Source organism: Labeo rohita, chromosome 2, assembly GCF_022985175.1.
Source record: "Labeo rohita strain BAU-BD-2019 chromosome 2, IGBB_LRoh.1.0, whole genome shotgun sequence".
NCBI classification, from domain to species: domain Eukaryota; kingdom Metazoa; phylum Chordata; class Actinopteri; order Cypriniformes; family Cyprinidae; genus Labeo; species Labeo rohita.
In genome coordinates this window covers 26,626,677-26,648,183 of record NC_066870.1, presented here as the reverse complement: position 1 = coordinate 26,648,183, position 21,507 = coordinate 26,626,677, and the positions used below count along the sequence as shown (strand labels likewise).

The window sequence follows — 21,507 nt, the reverse complement described above, 5'->3', positions numbered from 1 at the left end:
TTCCTAAATCAACCTACATTTATCCGCCATGCACCCGGCTCACACATGTCCTCTTTCGTTTTTTTCCTGCAGTGCTAATGATGTGTGAATAGAAGATCTGTGTAGGGGGTACAGTGAGGGGCCCCTGCAGCCCTCTGTGTGTTTGTGACTGAAAACTGCACGTTTGCACTGCATTTCGCTTTATACGTACCCTCTGCCAGAACTGCAACAGATGGACACACAATCACCCTCGTGTGCCGCCTTTCACACGAATTGTGCTAAACTGTGTGTGTGTGAGGTGCTTATAATGAAAAAGCTACTCTCAAGTCCACACACACTCCGTGTCACACAAACAAAATTTTATACACGTGTATAAGGACAGATATGTGCCATTCTACAGGAACTGGTGCAAACTGTTGTCCCTCATGTTATTCCATAGAATTGTCACTACCGAAATAGTCACGACCGAAACATTTGGTGACGTTTCGGTAGTGACACCTTTGTTTTTTTTGGGTGTTATCCCATAGAATTGTCACTACTAAAACGATCACGGCCGAAACGTGTCATGTTTGTTTCGGTAGTGACAAAAGGGAACACATAGTCCTCATATTTGGGGATAATCAACAGAATTTTGGTAGAGTTATGCATTTTTGTATTTAAGTATGTTTTAGTAGTGTTTCGCTACCAAAACATTACTGTCACTACTGAAAATGTGCATTCACTACCGAAGCATGGGATGTTTTGTTAAAAATAAAGTATACTGAATTATCAGCCAAGATGTTACAGTATTTTTTGGTTCAGTGTATATTCAGACTAATGAATCCTTAAGTATGATCAACTTTTTGCCTTTTACAAAGAAAAACTGTATTCAAAATACAATAAATCTCATAAATTACACAAAATATTGTTAAAAATGTAATTATTGATTTACCTCTAAAAAATTGTAATAAAATAGCAAAAAATATATTTTACAGTGTAGGTTTAAGCAAAATTTTAATAGGTCAATATAACCCTTCTAATTAAATTATTATTACTGTGTTTCCATAGTCACAAATTTGTGAAGATGACAGATATTCCAAAACTTTCTGAAAATACAATATGAGAATTAACTAGAAATGTGTACCTTGGTTATTATACAATTTGCATACATACAAATTTTTTGGAAAAAGACATTTTTTTTTTTCTGTAGAATGGCCCATATGTGTTAAATGGCATTCCTACAGCACACACATGCACGCTCTCAAAGGTCATTGCGTTGTATGACAGTGTAAGGCTGGCCTAGATAAGATTCATCATCAGCCCGTATGGCTCGTAATTCCCCACTAACGGCGTAGCTCATAAAATGTGCTCGTGCGGGAACTGCAAAGACCTTGCATGTGTTTACGACTCTTTCCTGTCAACCTCTGTGTGTACGTCGTTGTTTTTCATAGCTGTTTTCATCAGGGGATCTCCATAGTTAGTAATACAGCGATGCGGTCAGGCGTGTACATGTTACAGCATTCATTGTCAGAGCCAAAGTAGAATTTGTGTTTGTGTGTCAGTGACCTCATTGTGCCTGTTTCAGAGGAGCTCGTGTGAATTTGACGAGGGTTTAAAGCGTTCTCAGTTCAATCTAGGATGTTGTTTTGGTGCTCAGGTTGCTGGAGAGATCTAGCACGGACTCTGGTACTGAAGAGCGAGGGGTGTGTGCGTGCGAACATGCATGCGCTGATGAGTTCAGAGCAGCGGGGGTACGTTTCAAATGAGTGAGCTGCAGGAATGCTAACTCCCACTGTTACCGATGAGGGCCGCCTTCCTATTTTGAATTTTGAGTTTAGTGACAAACAGGCTTTGCGTCCTCGGGGTGTATGTGTGTTATTGTTCTGAACGCATGTCGAGACGTGAGGGATTTGTGGTAGTTACATTTGTCAACCATGCACAAGCACGTAGTGTTACAGAGTATGATTGTGTGCGTGGGGCTTTAACACACTAATTAAAAAGAGATTAGAGACGGCTGAGGTGTTGCGTCCCTGGAAGAGAGCGTGGAGAGGAACTCATAACAACCTGATCCGTAGGATTTGAGAAATAACCCTTCAAGAAAACTGTCACTTACAAACTGTGTACATTACAACGGCCTTCTCAGCAGGCGCCTTCTTACCACTTTGTTTATATATCACAAGACGTATATATGGTGTTTGTGCGTTTGAGAGCGTGAGACACCTGTTCCAGTGTAATTTTCTCATGTCCTTGAGGAGAACAGTGCAATAACTCTCTCAGTAAACAGCGCCCACAGCTTTCGCACAACTATCACAATCACTACTCACACCATGTGCTGCAGGCCAGCTAGATAAATCCTCTTGTTTTTGTGTTCGTTTGGCTGTAAGGTCTTGCGTCAAGGCTGCACTGCTTCTAACGTGGTACAGCGGATTGGCTCTAATATAAAAAATGGTGTGTGTGGTGTCTCTATGGCTGTGTTTGAAATAGCATACTACTTTTGCTGTTTCTGCAGTGTGTATATATATATATATACTCTGCATAATATGACCATTTTCAGTATGCACACAATCCCCGCATGACCTAATATAAAATATGCTGTGTCTAACTGTATCCCACAATGCAGCGCACTCGATTTGACCTTCTATATTCAGTATGATGAATGAATTGGAAGTATTATCTTAACATCTTTTGCATGACTCATTTGATTGGACTGTCATGATTTTTTTTTGCACAATTTGCATAATGTATTAGAAATGCAAAATTTCATGAGATAAATATGGTTATGGGCTCCACTTGATTAATTAAAAGTGATATGTGACCCTGGACCACAAAACCAGTCTTAAGTAGCATGGATATATTTTGTGTCAACATTATCGATTTTTCGATATTAAGTAAAGCTCATGTTCCATGGAGATATTTTGTAAATTTCCTACCGTAAATATATCAAAACTTAATTTTTGATTAGTAATATGCATTTCTAACTTCATTTGGACAATTTTAAAGGCAATTTTCTCAGTATTTTGATCTTTTTTTTTTTTTTTTTCAGATTACAGATTTTCAAATAGTTGTTTCTCAGCCAAATATTATCCTATCCTAACAGATGATGTATAAATCTCTTATTCGAAAAATTTACACTTATGAGTGGTTTTGTGGCCCAGCGTCAAAACTGTACAGTGTTTAAAATTGTTTCTAAAGTATAGCTACATGTCTGAACAGGAGCTCATAGGCCTACCATATCATGACAAATTGTAATAATGATTGTTAATATCGATATAGAAAACGATATAAAACGTTTCTGTTTTGTCTGGTTTTTGGGCGCGTCACAATCTGGCTTCACGTAATGTTATTCTAGTCTAGCACAAGTTATGCAAAAACTCCCGTTATAATCACTGAAGCTATGAAATTAATCTTTTATTTACATTGTATCTGCAGTATGTTGTTTATGATGAGAGAATTTGCAAACGTGCGTGCTCAACACAGCTCTGGTGTTTTCAGTGCTGACTATTCTGTGCATCTGATTGGCCAATGCATTCTTAAGTTCAACAGAAATGGGTTTGATTGGTTGTAAGGCTCAGCGCTGCACAAAACAGAGCGTAAAAGCAATCTGATGCAGTGTGAGTGAATCTAAATGACACTTTTCATTAATTTTCACATTTAATTTTAATCACAACAGCTGTAGTCCATTGTTTAATTGTGCCTGGGCATTTAATTTCCGACTCTGGTGTGTACTACAGAGTACTAGCGCAGTATGCTAGTATGCCCTGTTCCATATTGAACCAGTTTTAAACATTAGAATTGCATACTTGGCTCTCGAGGGATGAGAACTCCCGTCATAGACTGCAAACGTAAATCGGAGACTGCGTGATTGCATGTGTCACGGCTGAGGAGGGAGTGTTGGCTGGGCCGTGAAGTGTGGAGAGATGGGCCGGTAGACATAGTGTGTGTGCTTGTCAAGGTTAGACGGGCTCACCACTGCAGTGTGCTCATTGTTCCTGCCCCCCTCGGCAGCCGCCCACCCCTCCCTCGTGCTGCAGTCCTCCTCTTCCCTCAAGAAAAACAGCCCTATCTCCTACACGCACATTTTCTTGCATTAAGCAACCAAGGTGTGGGGTTGCCATGTCACCCTAAAACCATACAGCTGCTTTATGTTGTGCGACAACGTCGCAGTTCATTCTTCGGGATACAGGAAACAGGAGATCCCGTAGTTTGCAGGAAGTTGTAATTTACTCCAGATAAAACATGTTTCTTCCTCTTCTGGCACTCACCCAGACACTACTGTTAGTGACTCTGGATGTGCGTTGCACTTTCAGGTTTGCTTTTCCAAATAGAGGATGTTACGGATTGTAAACATTAGGAACGCATATATGAATCACACACAGTCTTAAGAAGCGAACGGTTGTTATGTCGGATGAATGTAAGGTCTCTATCCTTCTGTGTCAGCTATATTAAGCTCTGTCTGAGTCTGATAACCATCAGCATGGAGCTTGCCCTGGATTCATGGTGTGTGACTTGCGCGCACACACACACACATATGTGCAAGCCTCGCAGCGTGTTTGTCGAACACGTTGAGCAGAGGAGGTGACGGACAGATTGAATGTGGTGATTTGTGCACAAGCTCTGTGATATCAGATGTATTACATGTCTGAATGCTTGCAGCTAAGTGTTAACACTCTTGTGAATGAGGTTGTGCTCATAAAGCATGTGTTTGTGTGTTTTCTCACAGAAGGTGGTGGATGACGATAGTCACGGGAGGAAGTCCAGTCCTGCACCCTGCCCACCTAACAGCAAGCTGTCTGATAGCGCCCTGGAGAAAAAGGTACAGTCTAAGGTACTGCATATGTCAATTTAATGCAAGTCTGGCTACTCGGCATCGCTCTCGGGCAGCTAATATCTAACCTGCAAGTACATGTTTATGTGTGCTTGAATGGGGGACCCAGTAAAATCTCCAAAACTGCTTAGTGTGTAATAACAGCTCAAACATTAATAAGGTATGTCATATATGTGACACAAGGTATGTGACACTGGAGTACAGAACCAGTCATAAGGATCAATTTTTTTTAAATTGAGCTTTATACATCATATGAAAGCTGGATAAATAAGCTTTCCACTGATGTATGGTTTGTTATGATAGGACAACTATTTGAAAATCTAAAATCTGAGGGTGCAAAAAAATCCAAATATTGAGAAAATCGCCTTTAAAGTTGTCCAAATGAAGTTCTTAGCAATGCATATTACCAATCAAAAGGTTTTGATATATTTACGGTAGGTAATTTCCAAATATCTTCATGGAACATGAACTTTACTTAATATCTTAATGATTTTTGGCATAAAAGAATTGATCATTTTGACCCATACAATGTATTTTGGCTATTGCCACAAAGATACCATGTACTACTTAAGACTTGGGTTTTGTGGTCCAGCGTCACAATATTAAAAATATAGTAGAGTAATAACAGGAAGCAAAGTGAGAGAGAGAGGGGCTTGGGATTGGGAAAGATTCACGAGCCAGGAATCGAACTTGAGATGCCTGGAGCGCAATGGCGCTGTGTATCGACGTGCCCACAGCTATCATCGCTGATGTTATTTAATAAATTTAGCTTCTTTAGCTGAAATTAGGCTAATAAGGCAGTGTACAGTGGGACTTCCTTTCCTGCAGCTGCCATTTCTCTAAATTAATTGTTCTTCAAGCAGTCCGTCTCCTCCTTGTCTCTGTTTACATACAGGCACAGAACGGCCTCCCCGTTTATCCGCACACACACACCCTCTTCCTCACAGAGTCAGAAGCAGGAAACAGCCTCTTTCTATCTTACTCAGTCATACTCATCGCAGGCCTCAAAACTGACCTCACCCTTCTCACCCACCCCTAGACAACTCCCATATTCACACCCCTTCCTTTCGTTTCCTCTTTCAATCACACATTCATTCAGAAATATCTGAGTTCACACACATCAGAGTCCCAACAGCCATCTGGGTGTTACCCTGTTTGCTTCCTCTTTTCGTTTTGGGTGACTTTGGATTGACCCAATCACATTTGGGCAGGATAAGGTTAAACAGAGTCCAGACAGTTATATTCTGCAATATTATTACAATTTAAAATAAGTGTGTTCTGTTTTAATATATTTTAAAATGTAATTTATTCCTGTGATGGCAAAGTTGAATTTTCAGCATCCAATACTTCAGTCTTCAGTGTCAGATGATCCTTCAGAAACTATTTAAATATGCTGATTTGGTGCTCAAAAACATTTTTGATAACAGTTGTGCTGTTTAATATTTGTGGAAACCTTTTTGTTATAATGTTTTAAAATGATTTTAATTTAATTACAGTTTTAAGGGTAGTGTATTTTTCAGGTGATCTGTTTGAAATGGCACAACGTTGCAGTATGTGAAGTTTTAAAATATTTGACCTTTGACTGCATTGTGCTTGTAGTGTAAATATTAATTCATCTTTAAAACAGAGCCACACTCTTCCCAGCCTGTACATCAACAATTGAACAGCCAGAAACACCCACTAAACACTGTCTTTCTCTTATCCTCTTCATTAATGCTTTACCTGTCAGCCTGTGCTCTGTGGCCACTGATGGATGAGTTCTTCTCATGCATACATGATATTACAGCAGGATGTTTGTACTGCTCTCTTTTGTTTACTCTGCTTCAGGCATCCTCACTCCACTCACCAAGTTTCCCTCTGCGTGTGTTTGAACATTTGTGTGTAATTATTGCATTTTGACCGCTCCTGCGCAAATGCGCTTGATAATCTGTGTGTAATGAGACCTTAAAGAACTTCTGTATTATTCATGCAAAATATGTGTAGCCATGTATTTTAGTGCAGCTCAAACAGTTAATTTCATATTCAAATGGTCCTAAAGTGCTTCATTAATATTAATACACACTTGTTTGTGTGCATACAGGGCAACTTGCAGTCTTCGCTGGTGTTCAGTCGACTGTTTCCTGACATCAAAGAGGAACCAGGACACGGGCCTATCATCCACCCAAGGTAGCGCCCCTTTTTTCCCAGCATTCCCTTGTTTCAGAATGTTATCCCAGTGATTCTAATTATTGCAATTAGCTCTGTAGTGCATCATTGCCTGCTTAGCTCTATGTGTAAAATCATCTCTAAAAGTGACAATTCTGTAGTGCACTGGCCTGAGAGTATGTGTTATGTTTGCAGTTACTACCTGTACACGTATGATAAGATGGTGGCCCCTAATGTGTCCCTTCGGAAGGAGGGGGAGGTGAGCCATGAGGTTCTAGGGGCCCTGCTCAAGCAACACTACAGCAGGAGAACGCTGACCCACGACAGCCAGCCCAGCACAGGTCAGTCCCCCCGCACTATTTAGTTATCCTTGTAAATGAGTGCACATACATGAACAAGACGTGCGAGAATGATGTGCTGTTAAAGGTCAGAAGTTTATGGACATGTATGTGGTTGACTCACTTAAACGGTGAGGAGCTGCGGAGAGTGAGTGTCTTGCTAATGATTAATACAACTCACATTTTATAGTTGCCAGCAAAGAGAGAGAATGAAAAGAGGCCGTCGTCTCTGCGAGTGTCAGATCGCTCTAGAGTGCTGGGGGAGGGGTCTCCAGTCTCCACCGCAGCACGCCACATTTCCTCCCGTCCTTCTTCTGCCTGTCTCTCTCTTTCCTTTTTTCCTTGTGATTCACTCATCCATTTTTTCACTTTTTGATCCTCTTTCTACCCCCTCCGGCCCACTACTCACCTCACTCTGTGCTTTCTATTTTTTCTCCCTATCCTTTTCTGTCATCTCCCTTTGGTCATCTCCCTTCGTTTTACATCCTAGCTCCCTTTTTCTCTTTCTTCCTGTCTCTCTTCCTCAGTCAGTTTTGTTTTTTCTTCCATATACCCGTTCTCCATCCTGGCTCCCCTTTTCTCTTTTTTTAGTTAGTTCACCCAAAAATTCTGTCATTAATTACTAGCGATGTAACAATATTATCAATATTGTAGTATTGCAATAGCAAAAATGTCTCGATATTATCATTGTCACACGAGGATATAAAACAAAGTAGGTCTTCTGGGCAAAAGGTGTAGATTTTTTTTTAATTTTATCATTTAAACATAAAAGGTCTTTAAAGTTGCGTTTTGGACCATTATGCTTTGGCACAGTATCTGTCAGATGAACTAAAACTGAAAGCACAATATGGCTTAATCTCTTCATCAAGTCTGTTTTTGCTGCATACTTCAAAGAAAAGTGTGCACTTCATTCAGGCCATCAGCTCTTGATCCAGTGTTTTCTGTGCCTCAGAACGGCTCCTTTTACAGTAAATGCAGTGAACTTGTTTATTATATGTGTTGTGAGTTTAGCACACGTTTGGGAATGCATTGGCCACCAGTTATGCTTTATTTTGGTAGCAGATGATTGCAGCATTTCACTAGATTTGTAATGAGCCTGTTTTCACTAAAGCTGGAGTTTTCCGTCAAAATAAAAGCTTAAAAGTGCATAATGAATTGCTGACAACTAGTGGTTTAAACGGGTAACGTTACTGCAGTCCAAATTCAAAATATCTCTTTCAAGTGTAGAAATTAAGAAAGAAGTATTGCAATTTTACAGCTGTAGTGTAAAGGATGAAACAATATGCCTATTGAAATATTCATTTTTATTTATTTTATAGGAATAACATTGATATAAAATTATTACTATTATTATTATATTCTAAAACACCAGTGTGAATGTAATTTAGACTGAGACAGTATAGCACAAATAAAAATTGGTACAAGGCAATTCACTGATTTTTTTTTTTTTTCTGACTTAAGTTTTTTTTAGGAACATGGGTTTACATGAGCTCTTAATTTTGAACTCTCAAAGTGCATTAGATAGACAAATTTAACTTTAAAATGTGCATTTTTTCCCCAAGTCCTCATTTGTCTTTTTTTAAAATATCGCAATAAATACTGTATCGTGGACTTCATATTGCGATATTATTGTATCGTCAGATTATGATATTGTTACATCCCTAATAATTTTTTCCCCCTTATGTTGTTTAAAACCCGTAAGACCTTCGTTCATCTTCAAATGACGATAAACGAAATTCCTACGAGTTTGGAACAATATGAGGGTGAGTAATTAATGACAGTTTTTATTTTTAGGTTAACTAATCCTTTAACAGATTTGTTCTGTATCCAGGTGCCCCCTGTCTCTTTTTTTCCCCCCAATCTGTTTCTCTTTCTTCAGTATACCCGTTCTCCATCTTGGCTCCCCCTCTCTTTATTCTCAATTTGTCTCTTTTTGTTCCTTCATATCAACTCGGCCTCCATCCTGACTCCCCTGTCTCTCGTCTCTTTCTTCCATGTAGCCGTTCTCCATCCTGGCTTCTCTTCCGTCTCTCGTTCTCCATCTCTGACTCATTCTTCTGAGAGTGACAGACAGGTCTTAGTCACAGTAGAGGCTAGCAGCAGAGCGAGGCTGTTATCCGGCTCTGCAGTGCCAGACCTGCAGCCTGCCTGTCCTACATTTAAATGAGCTGTATCTCTCTTACACTCGCTCACTCTCTCTCTCTTTCTCTCTTAGTCCCTTTGGACTCCCGTATTGCTCATCTAAACACACACGCTGTGATTTGTCTGATGCAGGTGATTTGTATGTAGATCATGTGTAGCACCTTAACAGTGTTAAAAAATGACTTTAGATCGAGAAATTCTCCACTCTCCGCATGCCTTACATTTCTGTGATACTTCCAGCTCTTCCCCTCTATGCTGACCTTCAAAGACAGACACCCACAGAGAATTAGTCACACAGACTTTCAGCACATGACAGATAAGGTGTGTGTGTGATCGCGTGAGCATGGTTAACTCTTTCTTCTCCTTCCCTCAGATCTTCCCGCATCTCCTTCCTCCATTGCAGAGGAGGCCAAATCCCACCACGCGGGGGAAGCGAACGAGCGCCGCCGACCTCCTCCGTCAGTCGCCATGGAGACTAGCCCGGGCGGCAAGCAGCACGCCCCCATTCCCACGGAGGCCAAAGACAGCGGAGTGGAGGACGACAAGGACAGGATCATGCTGGAGATTGTGCAGATGTACCGGCGGCAGCAAGAAAAGCTGAATTCCACCCTTCAGAAACAGCTGCAGCTGGAGATGGTGAGACAGTCAGATTAGGCAAATCATCCCTTCCTGAGTCACACAGGCTTTGCTCCAAACCCTAATGAGCTGCCCGACTGTCTGCTGTCTACATAGGCTTCTAAAGAAGCGTCATAACTCATATAACCTAGTAACCTCTTGAATTTGTACACCATGAACGTCACATGCTCACAATTGATTATAATAGGGACTGATGTTAGCATATGACAACTAATGAAACATTACAGGGGATTTTGACCTCAAATATGGTGTTTCTCTTCTGGACAACCACCCCCACCTAAAATAATTCATAGTGTCATTTTTGTATAAAGACCCACTTATATTTTGGGGAAAAAGGTATGTTATGAGAATAAATTCAAAAATTGCATTTTATGTGGTAAAATCGAATTTTTCAATTCCAGTTTTTATTTTTAATTTCTGTTAAGTCGACTTCCTCTTTTTCTGCTTTCTGTTAGAATAATATAAGGTAGAATTAAAAATATTTCGTAGTGTTAAAAAGATTAGTTGATTAACAAATTTATTTGATATTACTACTTTTATTCTTCCTTAAGCATTAATGTCATTTAAATTCATACGCTACCAGTCAACAGTTTTTTTTTTTTTTTAAATAAGTATTTTTTCCTCACCAAGCCTGCATTTATTTGATCCAGAATGCAGCAAAAGCAGTAATATTGTGAAATATTTTTACTATTTACAGTAACTGTTTTCATTGTGAATGTATTTTAAAATGTAATTTATTCCTGTGATTTCAAAGCTGAATTTTAGCATCATTACTCCAGTCATATGATCCTTCAGAAATCATTCTAATATTCTGATTTGCTGCTCAAAAAATGTTTATTATTATTATATTGAAACAGCTGAGTAGAATTTTTTTCAGGTTTCTTTGAATAAAAAAGTTCAGAAGAACAGCATTTACCTGAAATAGAAATCTTTTGTAACATTATAAATGTCTTTATCATTACTTTTGACCAATTTAAAGAATCCTTGCTAAATAAAAGTATTATTTATATAATTTCTTTCACACACAAATTTTTTTTTTGAATGGTATAGTGTATAATGTTACAAAGGCTATTTATTTCAGATAAATGCTGATCTTTGGATCTTTCTATTCATCAAGGAATCCTGAAAAATGCACTCAGCTGTTTTAAATATTTAAATATTTTCACTGTTATTTTTTACTGTTTTAAATATGTATTTTTTTATATTTAATAATGTTTCTTGAACAGCAAATTAAAATAATTTCTGAAGGATCATGTGACACTGAAGACTGGAGTAATGATGCTGAAAATTTAGCTTTGATTACAGGAATAAATTACATTTTAAAATATATTCATATAGAAAATATTTCACAATATTACTACTTTTGCTGTATTTTGGATCAAATAAATGCAGGCTTGGTGAGCAGAAGACACTTCTTTAAAAAACATTAAAAATCTTACTATCCAATAACGTTATATATCCTACCTTTTTTTTAGCACATTTTTTACATTTTGTGAGAAAATTACCTCCCACGCACTATTGCATACCCTAGTTTGGAACCCATAGCCTTGTATTTGTTACATGAAATAAAAAATGGAATCTAACATAAGCTTTAAACCTTAATGAATAGAGCAAAGAATAAATAACAAACACCACAGAATCAATGAAATCGTCAGTTTTTACTTTGATTTTTATTTATACATTATCTCTACATTATGTATGCACAGATTTATGCATCAGCATTTCCTGCTGCCATTTTGGATGGAAGTTATCATTAAGTATGATGCATACGATTCTGCCCTAGATTTTGGCATAAACGGCTGTCTTAAAACGCAGCATGATTCTGCTGCCTTCTTCTGGGGTGCATGCTTGTGATGTCTAAAAATGCTCCTCTAAATAGGCAGCTCACTAGAGATTGGAATGGAGCCAGGGAGATGGACTAGTTGTGTATCTGAGCAGCTCTTTTGTGGTCCTGTGAAAAGAAAGAGACCTTGTTATAGTGAGAGTAGAGGTGAAGGCCAGAGCAGAATAGAGCGTGTTCCAGTTGAGTTTTATCACCACCGACTCGTCCACTACAAACCCTCGACCTTTGCCGTACATTGTTTGACGCATGTCTTGATGTGCGTGTGTGTAGGAGCTGGAGGCAGTGCGCGGGGGCGAGGCAGCCAGGCTGAGGGAGTTGTCTGCGGAGCAGCTGGAGCTGCAGAACGAGCTGGAGGCGGTGCACACTGAGCATGCTCAGAGACTGGGGGAGGTGCGGCAGGAGCAGAGACAGCTGGAACACCGACTGGAGCAGCTCAGACAGCAGAGCTGCGCCTGCCAACCTAAAGAGCAGGAGGCGCAGTACAACGCACAGGTACATGCAGCAGAGCTTATCTGACATGCCCAAATGACTGTGTGATGCAATGATAAACTATAGCCAGTATGAATTATTCCTGTACACCATGCAATATGCTGCACGTATCAGCGCAGCTCATCTGTGTGTGGGAGTAATTCAGTAACGGGAAGACAGATACGTGCACGCACTGAGATGGAGAGACAGCGCCTGACTGATTTGCAAGCTGGGCCTGATTTCTGCATTGCAACTATTAATTAGGGCAGCTCAAACTTTTTAAACCACATATTGATAACACTACAATGTGGTTCATTAGGTAACATGAACGAAGAATAAACAATACTTTTACAGCTTTTATTAATCTTAGTTAATAGTCATTTACTAATGCATTATTAAAATCACAAGTTTTTGTTAACATTAGATGCACTATGAATTAACTTGAGCAAATAATAAACAACTGTTTTTATTAACTAACATTAACAAAGAGTTTAATGTATTGTTCATTGTTCGTTCATGTTAGTTAATACATTAATTAATATTAACAAATGACACCTTATTTCAAAGTGTTACTTGCGTATCTAATCAGTCTAATCGAATCAGACCATCTAAATACTATTAATATTAGTGCGCAGGCATTAGGGTGTTATGATTACATACATAAATCTATTAAAATTGATAAATTAGAAATAAGATTTAAATAACATTTGCTTGTAATGTTTTTACTATTTATTTCAAGATCATGCTTTGAAAACCATTGGTTTTTGTGTGTGTGTCTTTAATGTTGCTAAATAGAGGAGTAAATGGAGTATAGGACTCTAGAAAAGTTTAAAACTATTAGAAATTATTTTCAGTAACAGAAATAAAGCTGAAATAAAATTAAATATAAATATTACATGAAAAAGTTATAAAAAAAAAAAAAATAGTAATGTTGCCTTGAAATAAAATTGAAGTTATGTGGAATAAATAGAATATAAATAAATAAATAAATATCAAATGACTTAAATGAAATAATTTTCAGTAACAGAAATTACACTTAAACAAATGAAACAAAAATTAGTAAATTTAAAGTTATATGTAATAAATAAAACAACAAATAAATAAAATAAAAATAATAAATAAATATGTAAATTACTAAAATTAAAATAATAATAAAATAAATAAAAAAACCCCCATCAAATTACTAAAATTAAAATGAAAACTAAAAATACAGAAAGCTTCAAGATATTTATAAATACAATTGTATAATAGTATATTAATAATACTAAAATAACACGTCAGATCACTCAAAACAGTTTACAAAATCAGATGTAAATGTGAATGTGATGCCTAAGGACTGCCACTTTTTTGTTTTCTTTCTTGCATACTAGGGTTTTTTTCTTGCTTGCTTTCTTTAGCTTAAGCTCATTGTTCAGTTCAGTGGGTGAGTTAAAATAAATTGTGATTGTGAGTCTTTCTGACTAAGAAAGGCTCAGGCAGACTTCATTTTTTGTTTCCGCTCGGCCTCTCTAAATATACTCCTTTGCCCGTGAGTATAGATAGACATGTTCACCATGTGCACAGTATCCAGTGAACCGTTCTTTTCAAGTGCTAAGATCACTCACATATGCACCGTTGTGCACGCAGACATTAAAACTGAGCAGCACGATTCTTCTCTCAAAATGGTGCTGTAGATTTGCTCATATTTTTGTTATATGGAATATTTTGTGCTTTCCTATATGTAACCCCTCTCACGTTCCGTCCGCAGCTGTGCGAGCTTCGCTGCCGTTTGGAGCGCGCCGAGGCGGAGCGGCAGGAACTGCAGGAGGAGCTCTGCAGAGAACGAGAGGCCAGAGAGAAGCTAGAGCTCATGATCTCGCAGCTTCAGCAGCAGATGGCTCAGTCTGGCACCAAGGGGAGCCGCAGCAGTAGCCCGGCCCAGCCCCCGACCCCTTCCGCAAGCCCTCAATCCCAGCATTCCCTTTCCTCACCGGCCCCTGAGGTAACCTCCAGATAAACTCCTCCTCGCTCACTTCCCCCCACACTTCCACGCCGGTAGCCCAGGAACACGCTCGCCCACTCCCTGCAGAGTCACAAACACAAGACAACCTCTGCAGAAAAAGAGCAGCTCTCCCATTCCCTGTGTCGCACCACCACAAAAAAAAAAGACTGTTTGTGTTTAATTTAAAAAGACTTTTCGACCAGTCGTTAAGCGTTTTTTGGATGTACATGTTTGTTTTAATTTATAGTCGTGCTCTGGAGGTATTTCCTTGTAGGACTTGTTGCCTCCTGCGGCGTTGGGAAAGCGCTCGAGTGCTTTTCTGGTGGATACAGGAAACACACTCACTAAAATACTATCCTGTGACACGGAGCCCCAGGATGCCAAACGGCGAGACGCCAATGCCCTCCAGCAGCGAGGAAACTGTGGATGTTTACTTTTTATTTTCATTCTGTCTGTTTCCTGAAAAAAAATGGGAGAATGTTTTTGTTAATATCACAAAAATGATCAGTAAAATATAATTCTATAGCATCTTTAAGTCATATTTAATACAAGCGATTCAGAAACAGATGGGGGCCCCCTGGTTTAAGACCGTAATCCTCCCCCTCTTCGTTTTCTTTCCCTGCCTGCTGTTTGTCTTTTCAGTCTGGTGTTGATTATATGTTTCCTGTCTGCACTGCTGACCCTTTGCAGGCTGGTATATGACAAACAGCTCGTGATGCAGTAAGCAAAGACTCACATTCGCCCCCTGCTGGAGAACACTATGAAATTCATCCCCCATTTAATAAGATAGTTCACCCAAAAAAGAAAATTATGTCATTAATTGCTCACCCTCATCACTGTAAAGTTGTTTCAACTTAAAATACTTTACCTCACTGACTTAAAATTTTTAGTTTAGTCAACTGAAATATGCCAGTTGTCACTTAAATAGTCATTAAGTAACTTAAAATTTCAGGTTGGCTAAACTAAAAATTTTAAGTTAGCGGGGTAACAGGTTATTTTAAGTTGAAACAACTTTTTTTTTTTTTTTTTACAGGGATGTTGTTCCAAACCTGTAAGACCTTTATTCATCTTCAGAGCACAAATTAAGATATTTCATGAAATCTGAAAGCTTTCTGACTCTACCACATTCATGTGACATCAGTGGTTTAACCAAAATTTTATGAAGCTATGAGAATACTTTTTGTGCACAAAAAAAACAAAAACGACAACTTTATATAATAAAATAACCACTGATGTCACATGGACTATTTCGTAGATATTCTTGATACTTGCTGTCATTGGAAAGTCAGAAAGCTTTCGGATTTCATTAAAAAGATCTTAATTTGTGTACTGAAGACGAATGAAAGTCTTACAGGTTTGGAACGACATGAGGGTGAGTAATTAATGACACAGTTTTCATTTTTGACCTCAGAAATTGCAAAATCAACATCCTGTTTTTAAACAAAGCACACAGCAGATGTTACATTTGTCATTTTCTTTTAGTAGTGCAATTAAAGGTAAACTAAGCATTGAAGTATATCACAATTTTGTTTTATTCTATAGTTTCTGAATGCTGGATTCCAGGTTAAATGATTTGGCTATCGCAATGCCCCCCTTATTCATTCCTCGTGTCATTATTCTGGATGACTGAACAAACAGGTCTGACAGAGAGAAGAAAAACAGACAGGGGGCCAAGGGAGGGACGTAAAGGAATTAATGCTGTCACGTAAGCTCCCAGTCACCGAGGGTCGAAGAGGCACGCTTTGTCTCTGCAGAATGGGGCAGCTGCCTCGGATGCCCTCTCATACCCTCTCGACCGTTAGATGGATGACGAAAGATGGACACAGGAAGTCTTTCACGATGTACATATCTCGCATAGAACATTCCACTGTGCACAACTCAAAGTCAGCCAAGCCGCAGCAGTTTTCTAAACCTGATAATGTGTACAGTGCAAAAAAACGTAAAGAAACACCCTGACTTATGTGAATACATCCAGCTATGAAGAAGCGAAAAACTATATTGTAAATGAGTGCTTTGCCATTTTTGGACTTTTTTCTTGAAATTATTCAGAAATTATTTAATGTATTAACTAATAAAGATTTATATACACTTTGTACATACGGTAGTCATTAATATATTAACTAAAATCTTATAAATAATCTTTCAAGGTTTCTGATCACAAGTTGTTCTTTTAGGTTTTTCCTAATTTCTGTTTTTTTTTTTTTGCCTGAAGAGTGGGTGTTGATAAAGTGTGTGAGGTGGTGTAGGGATGCATGATGCTCACAACCCCTACACCCCATTTAATGGGGAACGGGGACGGCGACAGACCTGTCCAGTGCCTCGGTGTTTCCCAATCAGTGGGTCATTTCGTCCATTTCATTGGAGCCCACTGAGATTGACAACCTGTTGTTATTTTGGATTTTGGTGGTGTTTAGCTTTTCCTCTTCCCCTTTATATATATAAACACGTATAAATATATTTAAAAATTACAAATTTAAAATTCTTAGAAGGGAGTGAAATAATGCATGTATTGTTAGCTACTATATTGTTATGCTAAAACAAAGATTAATTGCTGAAATACAGAAATAATTTCTCTCACACATACAAAAGTTCCTCCATATTGTCTGAGAAGAGTAGTCTTTATGTAAACGAGCACAAAATGTGCTCAAGAGCCTAATATAGATGCTAGAAACTTTTGATATGAGAGACTGTGTCAGTGACAAATGAAAAGAGCGATGTGTTTCTTTTTTTTTTTTTTTTACAAAAAAAATTCTATATATATAAAAATATAAATATAGCTCTGATGTGTAGTTCTTTTGAGAGATTGTAGCATTTGTTTTGCCACTGTAATGCATACAGTGTCGACTACAATTTCTGTACAATCAGTATTAGGTTTCTTTTGTTTTCACCACAGTTACCTCTGTAGCAGCCAGTTTCAATGCTGTTTTTGATAGTTTTGGGTATTAAAATGTATTTCTGAAGCTTTCTAGAGATACCTTTTCATTTGTAACGATGTAAATTGCATTTTGTACACAGGGGGGCGCTGTATATCTTCTATGTAGGATGCCGTGTTAAAATGAATTCTGGGCATAGGAAAACAGTACTCTTTAGAAACAACAAACCTGTTTTTGGCTTTTGCAGTGTTAAGAAAATGAATACGGATAGCGTTGTACATATACGAGAGGTGTGAAATATGTTGAATATCTAATGTGTATAGGCCTGGTATAATATAATTAGCAAAATTGTACCTTAAAGCTAGAGTTTTTCAGCAAAGCTACCATGTATTTTGCATTATAGAGGAAATATCCCATTTTAGAGGGGATGGTGAATACTGTGGCTCCCTTGAGCTGATTAATGGCGAAAGAGAAAAGAAAATACAATTGTATAAACTAAATTTTTTTTTATAATGGTTAAAAACACACGTAGTATACAAATAACTACCTGCCAGCACAGCATGTGTCCCTATGATCTTGATCACACCTTTTCTAATGTGTAACTGAGACATTACTACTAAAAAAAGAAAAAATCAAAAATTAAAAATCAGATGTGATGCTTTTTTTTTTTGAGAACACACCCAACACTGTAACAGAAACGATATATCATTGTTTACGACTTTTGTAAACGGCAAAAATATTTTGAGTTGCAATTCTGAGTTATGAAATGCAGTGTTTGTGTGTATCATTGCATAATCTGTTGCCAATCCTACAGTGTGATGAGAGGTTTTTTGCTCTTGCATGAAAATGAGACATTGCTCTCCTACCTCATGTTGTGATAAGATGTTTTCTAAAGCAGATGAAACATTTCAAACTGTTTATCATGATTGATATTTACGAGTTAAATACATGTACATGCTTTTAGCTAATACCTCAGTTGTATCTAGTGTTTTATTGTTTATTTCCCCTATTTCAGACATTGTAAATATATCTTGTATAGACAATGAACTTGGATTCAATTCAAGTAAAGTTCTGTAGTGTCAAACCAGCTGTGTCGTACTTTTTTTTGCATTTTATGCACATTTGCTTTGGCAGATTTACTTAAGACAGTTCTCTCTTTCTCTCTCACACACATGCACAAAAAAAAAAAAAAAATTGGCATATTTTTACTCACTCTCATGTTTTTCCTATAACTTAAAAAAAAAAAAAAAAAAAAAAAACATCTGAAACATTCTTTAACTCTATAAAGCCTACTGTATAATATTTGATAAATGTACATGAACTACATTAATTTTAAAGGCCCCTAAATTATCAATATAATTCAAATTTTGCTGAGAAACTCTACTACATGTCCTCTGTCTGTCACTGATTAATAGTTTACACTTTTTTTTAACAAGTATAGTTATTTTTTATGTGAAACGTCCGATGATTTTTAGAAATAAAACATAACTTTTATACTTTTTATTAATATTTCAAGACAAACACTTACGGATTGAAGCAGCTAGGTTTACTTAATTATCCATATGCCCTTTTTTTAAAAAAAAACATGTTAATATGTATGTATTAAATATGATACAACATGCTTATTGAGGAATTTTGATTTGTACAAATATCAAAATATTATCTTACTGAGATATATTATTGGCAGACAGTGTTGGGGGTAGTGAGTTATGTAGTCAGATTACTTTTTTTCAAGTAACAAGTAAAGTAACACATTACTTTTTAATTTACAAGAAAATAGTTACTTTTTCAAATAAGTAACGTCAGTTACTTTATTTTCCCATTTATTAATTAAAAGATGTGCCTTTAGTATTCCTCAAAATGAATAAAAACAGTGAAATGCAACTCGGAATATGACTCAAACCTGCATTAATCAAATATGTTAAATAATACAAATATCCTTTAACTATTTAATCTCATTTTGTTAACCAGTGACTTTGCTGCTAACCTTCGATGATCCAGTTCAACTATACTTATAAGCAAGACATTACTCAAGATAAACTAACATTTTATTGCTGAAAAGTGTTGAACTTTCTTCTTTCACGTTCTACTGTACAGACGTGAATTTACTTTTCCTTCAGCCTGAGGCTTTTGGTTATATGAAGGGGCTTTTACATTTGTCAAAAATACAATTTTTTATATTAAAAACAAAGAAGCAAGCCCTGTCCAGATTTTTTTAAAAAAAAAAAAAAGTAACGTAATATCGTAATGCATTACTTTTAAAAGTAACTGTAGTAAAAGTGACCATCATACTTCCAGTATATCATACGAGCAATAAAAGTTTTTTTTGTTAAATATTTTCTTTTGTAGTTCATAGTTTTATAGTGTGTCAGTGAACGCCTTATTAAATAAAAACTCCATTAAACATGCTTTACTCCATTAAACCTGAATTTCGTATTCGTATCTTCGAAGGGTTAAATCTTATTTTCCGCAGAAGAAAGTCTCACAAGTTTGAAACGACATAGGGGTGAGTAAATATTGACATATTTTTAGACAGTCTGTCTCTAATGTTGTCTTATGTAAATATTTCTAAACTGCAGTAGCATCGGAGAGTGAATAAACCGGTTAGACTGCTAGTTCAAATGTAAATTTACTTCCTTACTTTTGTGTATCTTGTAATTTTCATGGCTTCAGTTTAGGCTTCAGTTTATTTGTATATACACGTAAAGACACTTGCAAGTAGAAATCACATATTTTACTTCAGTAGTCTGGTAAAATGTGCTGGTCTAATATAAATTATTTCTTAAAGTAAAGACCAGTTGTGCAAACAATGTTCGTAATTTACAACCCCACAGGTGTTTCTTTTTTAACGCAAACATGAAAACAACAACAACAAAAAAACGCCTTCTTCACAGTAAACATGGTCAGATGTTAAGTGTTTTAACTTGAGTGCGGTCACCGAATTGTTGTCCATAATTCCACTCGTCAGCTCCACATGTAGAACAAAAGTACCAGGTACAAAAACCATCTGTAATGGTGTCGCTTTTCTTGGAATTCGGTGTAAAAGAGCGGCCGCTCAGAGCCAACGCCACAGAAAAACTGTTAAGGAAACTCAACCAGATGACGTTCATCTGCAGGTGCGTGTGCATCTCTATCTGCAGAAGCGGTAATACGACCATCAGAACGAGAAACGAGGCCCATGTGTTGAGAAATGTATGCATAGCTCGCCTTACACAAACCAAGCAGCTTTGTTGCGTGGAATGCAGAGACACCTGCACCCTCCATTTCTCAAACGGAGCGTGCGAGTAAAGAATGACGCCTGTGACCGTCAGTAGCAACGCGATGAGAACCTGAGAAGTCTGAGGGCTGCTAAACAGCTCGCATTGGTGCTCCTCATCATCCCCTAATAACAGAACAACACCAGACTCCCAGAAAACGTACAAAGCTGCTAGAATCCAAAGGAGACATACTCCAGCAATGTAAGTCAGCTTTTGTTTCCAGGATGTGTGCGCTGAGCTGAATGATAGCATCCAGAAGTTATCTAGTCCTACAAGAAGGAAGACTGGCCATTGGAGCACGGCATAGATAAAACACGTAATCTGAGCCAGCAGGCATATGTGATACCTGGTGAAGTGCCAGCCTGAGATGTTGAAGTCTTCCAGATAGAAAATAGCTGTGAGGACCAAACTCAAGAGGCTGTCAATCAGTGCCAAGGAAATGCAGAAGAATCCTGAGAAGCTCCTGATCACATAGTGTCGCTGCACCACGACCACCAGCCAGTTCAGCAAACTCTTGAGCCACAGAACCAGCAGAAGCAAGGGGAATGATGTTTCCATGGTACGGCATAATCCAAGGCAGAAATCGCTACAAACAAAAGAGCAGTGTTTCTTGTAACTGACCAACAGTTCCTCATTGAAACACTTCACATCTGCTCTCAGTAGACACACCCTACTGAGGTGAAGGCCAGCCCTGCAGTTTTGAGGAATAGCCTACTTTTACTGGGAGGTTTGTATTATTAGTGAAGCATGTATGTGCATTATGTAAATATTTCTATGTAGTTAAATGTAGATGTTGTTTTATCTTAAAATTCATAGGTACTAATGGTGACTCAACAACACTACTCATTCAGCAACTTACATATTAAAATATTATATATAAAAACAAAACTAAAAAAAATAATAGCATAACTGGAATAACTTGTATACCAGCAATGCAGTACATGCTAGTGCTTGCTTTTTCATTCAACAAAAACTGCCAATAAAAATTACCCAAGTGTTCTGAAAAAAAAAAAAACCCCTACAACTGTCAGTTTTAATTTA

At 37.6% G+C, this 21,507-nt stretch overlaps 2 protein-coding genes across 3 annotated transcripts in view; one reads left to right on the top strand and one right to left on the bottom strand.

Annotated features, from left to right (window-relative positions):
* Positions 1-17,073, top strand: part of skila (SKI-like proto-oncogene a) — a 35,603-nt gene extending 18,530 nt beyond the window's left edge. The window contains exons 3-8 of one of the 2 annotated variants that reach the window (XM_051127572.1): positions 4,679-4,771; positions 6,864-6,949; positions 7,124-7,269; positions 9,782-10,044; positions 12,158-12,379; positions 14,103-17,073. In XM_051127572.1, coding sequence (XP_050983529.1) covers positions 4,679-4,771; positions 6,864-6,949; positions 7,124-7,269; positions 9,782-10,044; positions 12,158-12,379; positions 14,103-14,351 — 1,059 coding nt within the window. In that variant the 3' untranslated portion in view covers positions 14,352-17,073. Of the gene's footprint in view, positions 1-4,678; positions 4,784-6,863; positions 6,950-7,123; positions 7,270-9,781; positions 10,045-12,157; positions 12,380-14,102 lie in introns of both variants that reach the window. The other variant, XM_051127563.1, reaches the window with a different exon arrangement.
* Positions 17,074-18,457: 1,384 nt separating this feature from the next.
* gpr160 (G protein-coupled receptor 160) lies at positions 18,458-21,175 on the bottom strand. Its single transcript, XM_051127585.1, has one exon. The coding sequence runs from the start codon at positions 21,022-21,024 to the stop codon at positions 20,113-20,115; it is 912 nt and encodes a 303-aa protein (XP_050983542.1). The 5' UTR covers positions 21,025-21,175; the 3' UTR covers positions 18,458-20,112.
* Positions 21,176-21,507: the final 332 nt, after the last annotated feature.

What these genes read in the sequence shown, in the direction of transcription:
- gpr160 (XM_051127585.1), bottom strand. Translation starts at nt 21,024, where the DNA reads ATGGAAACATCATTCCCCTTGCTTCTGCTGGTTCTGTGGCTCAAGAGT.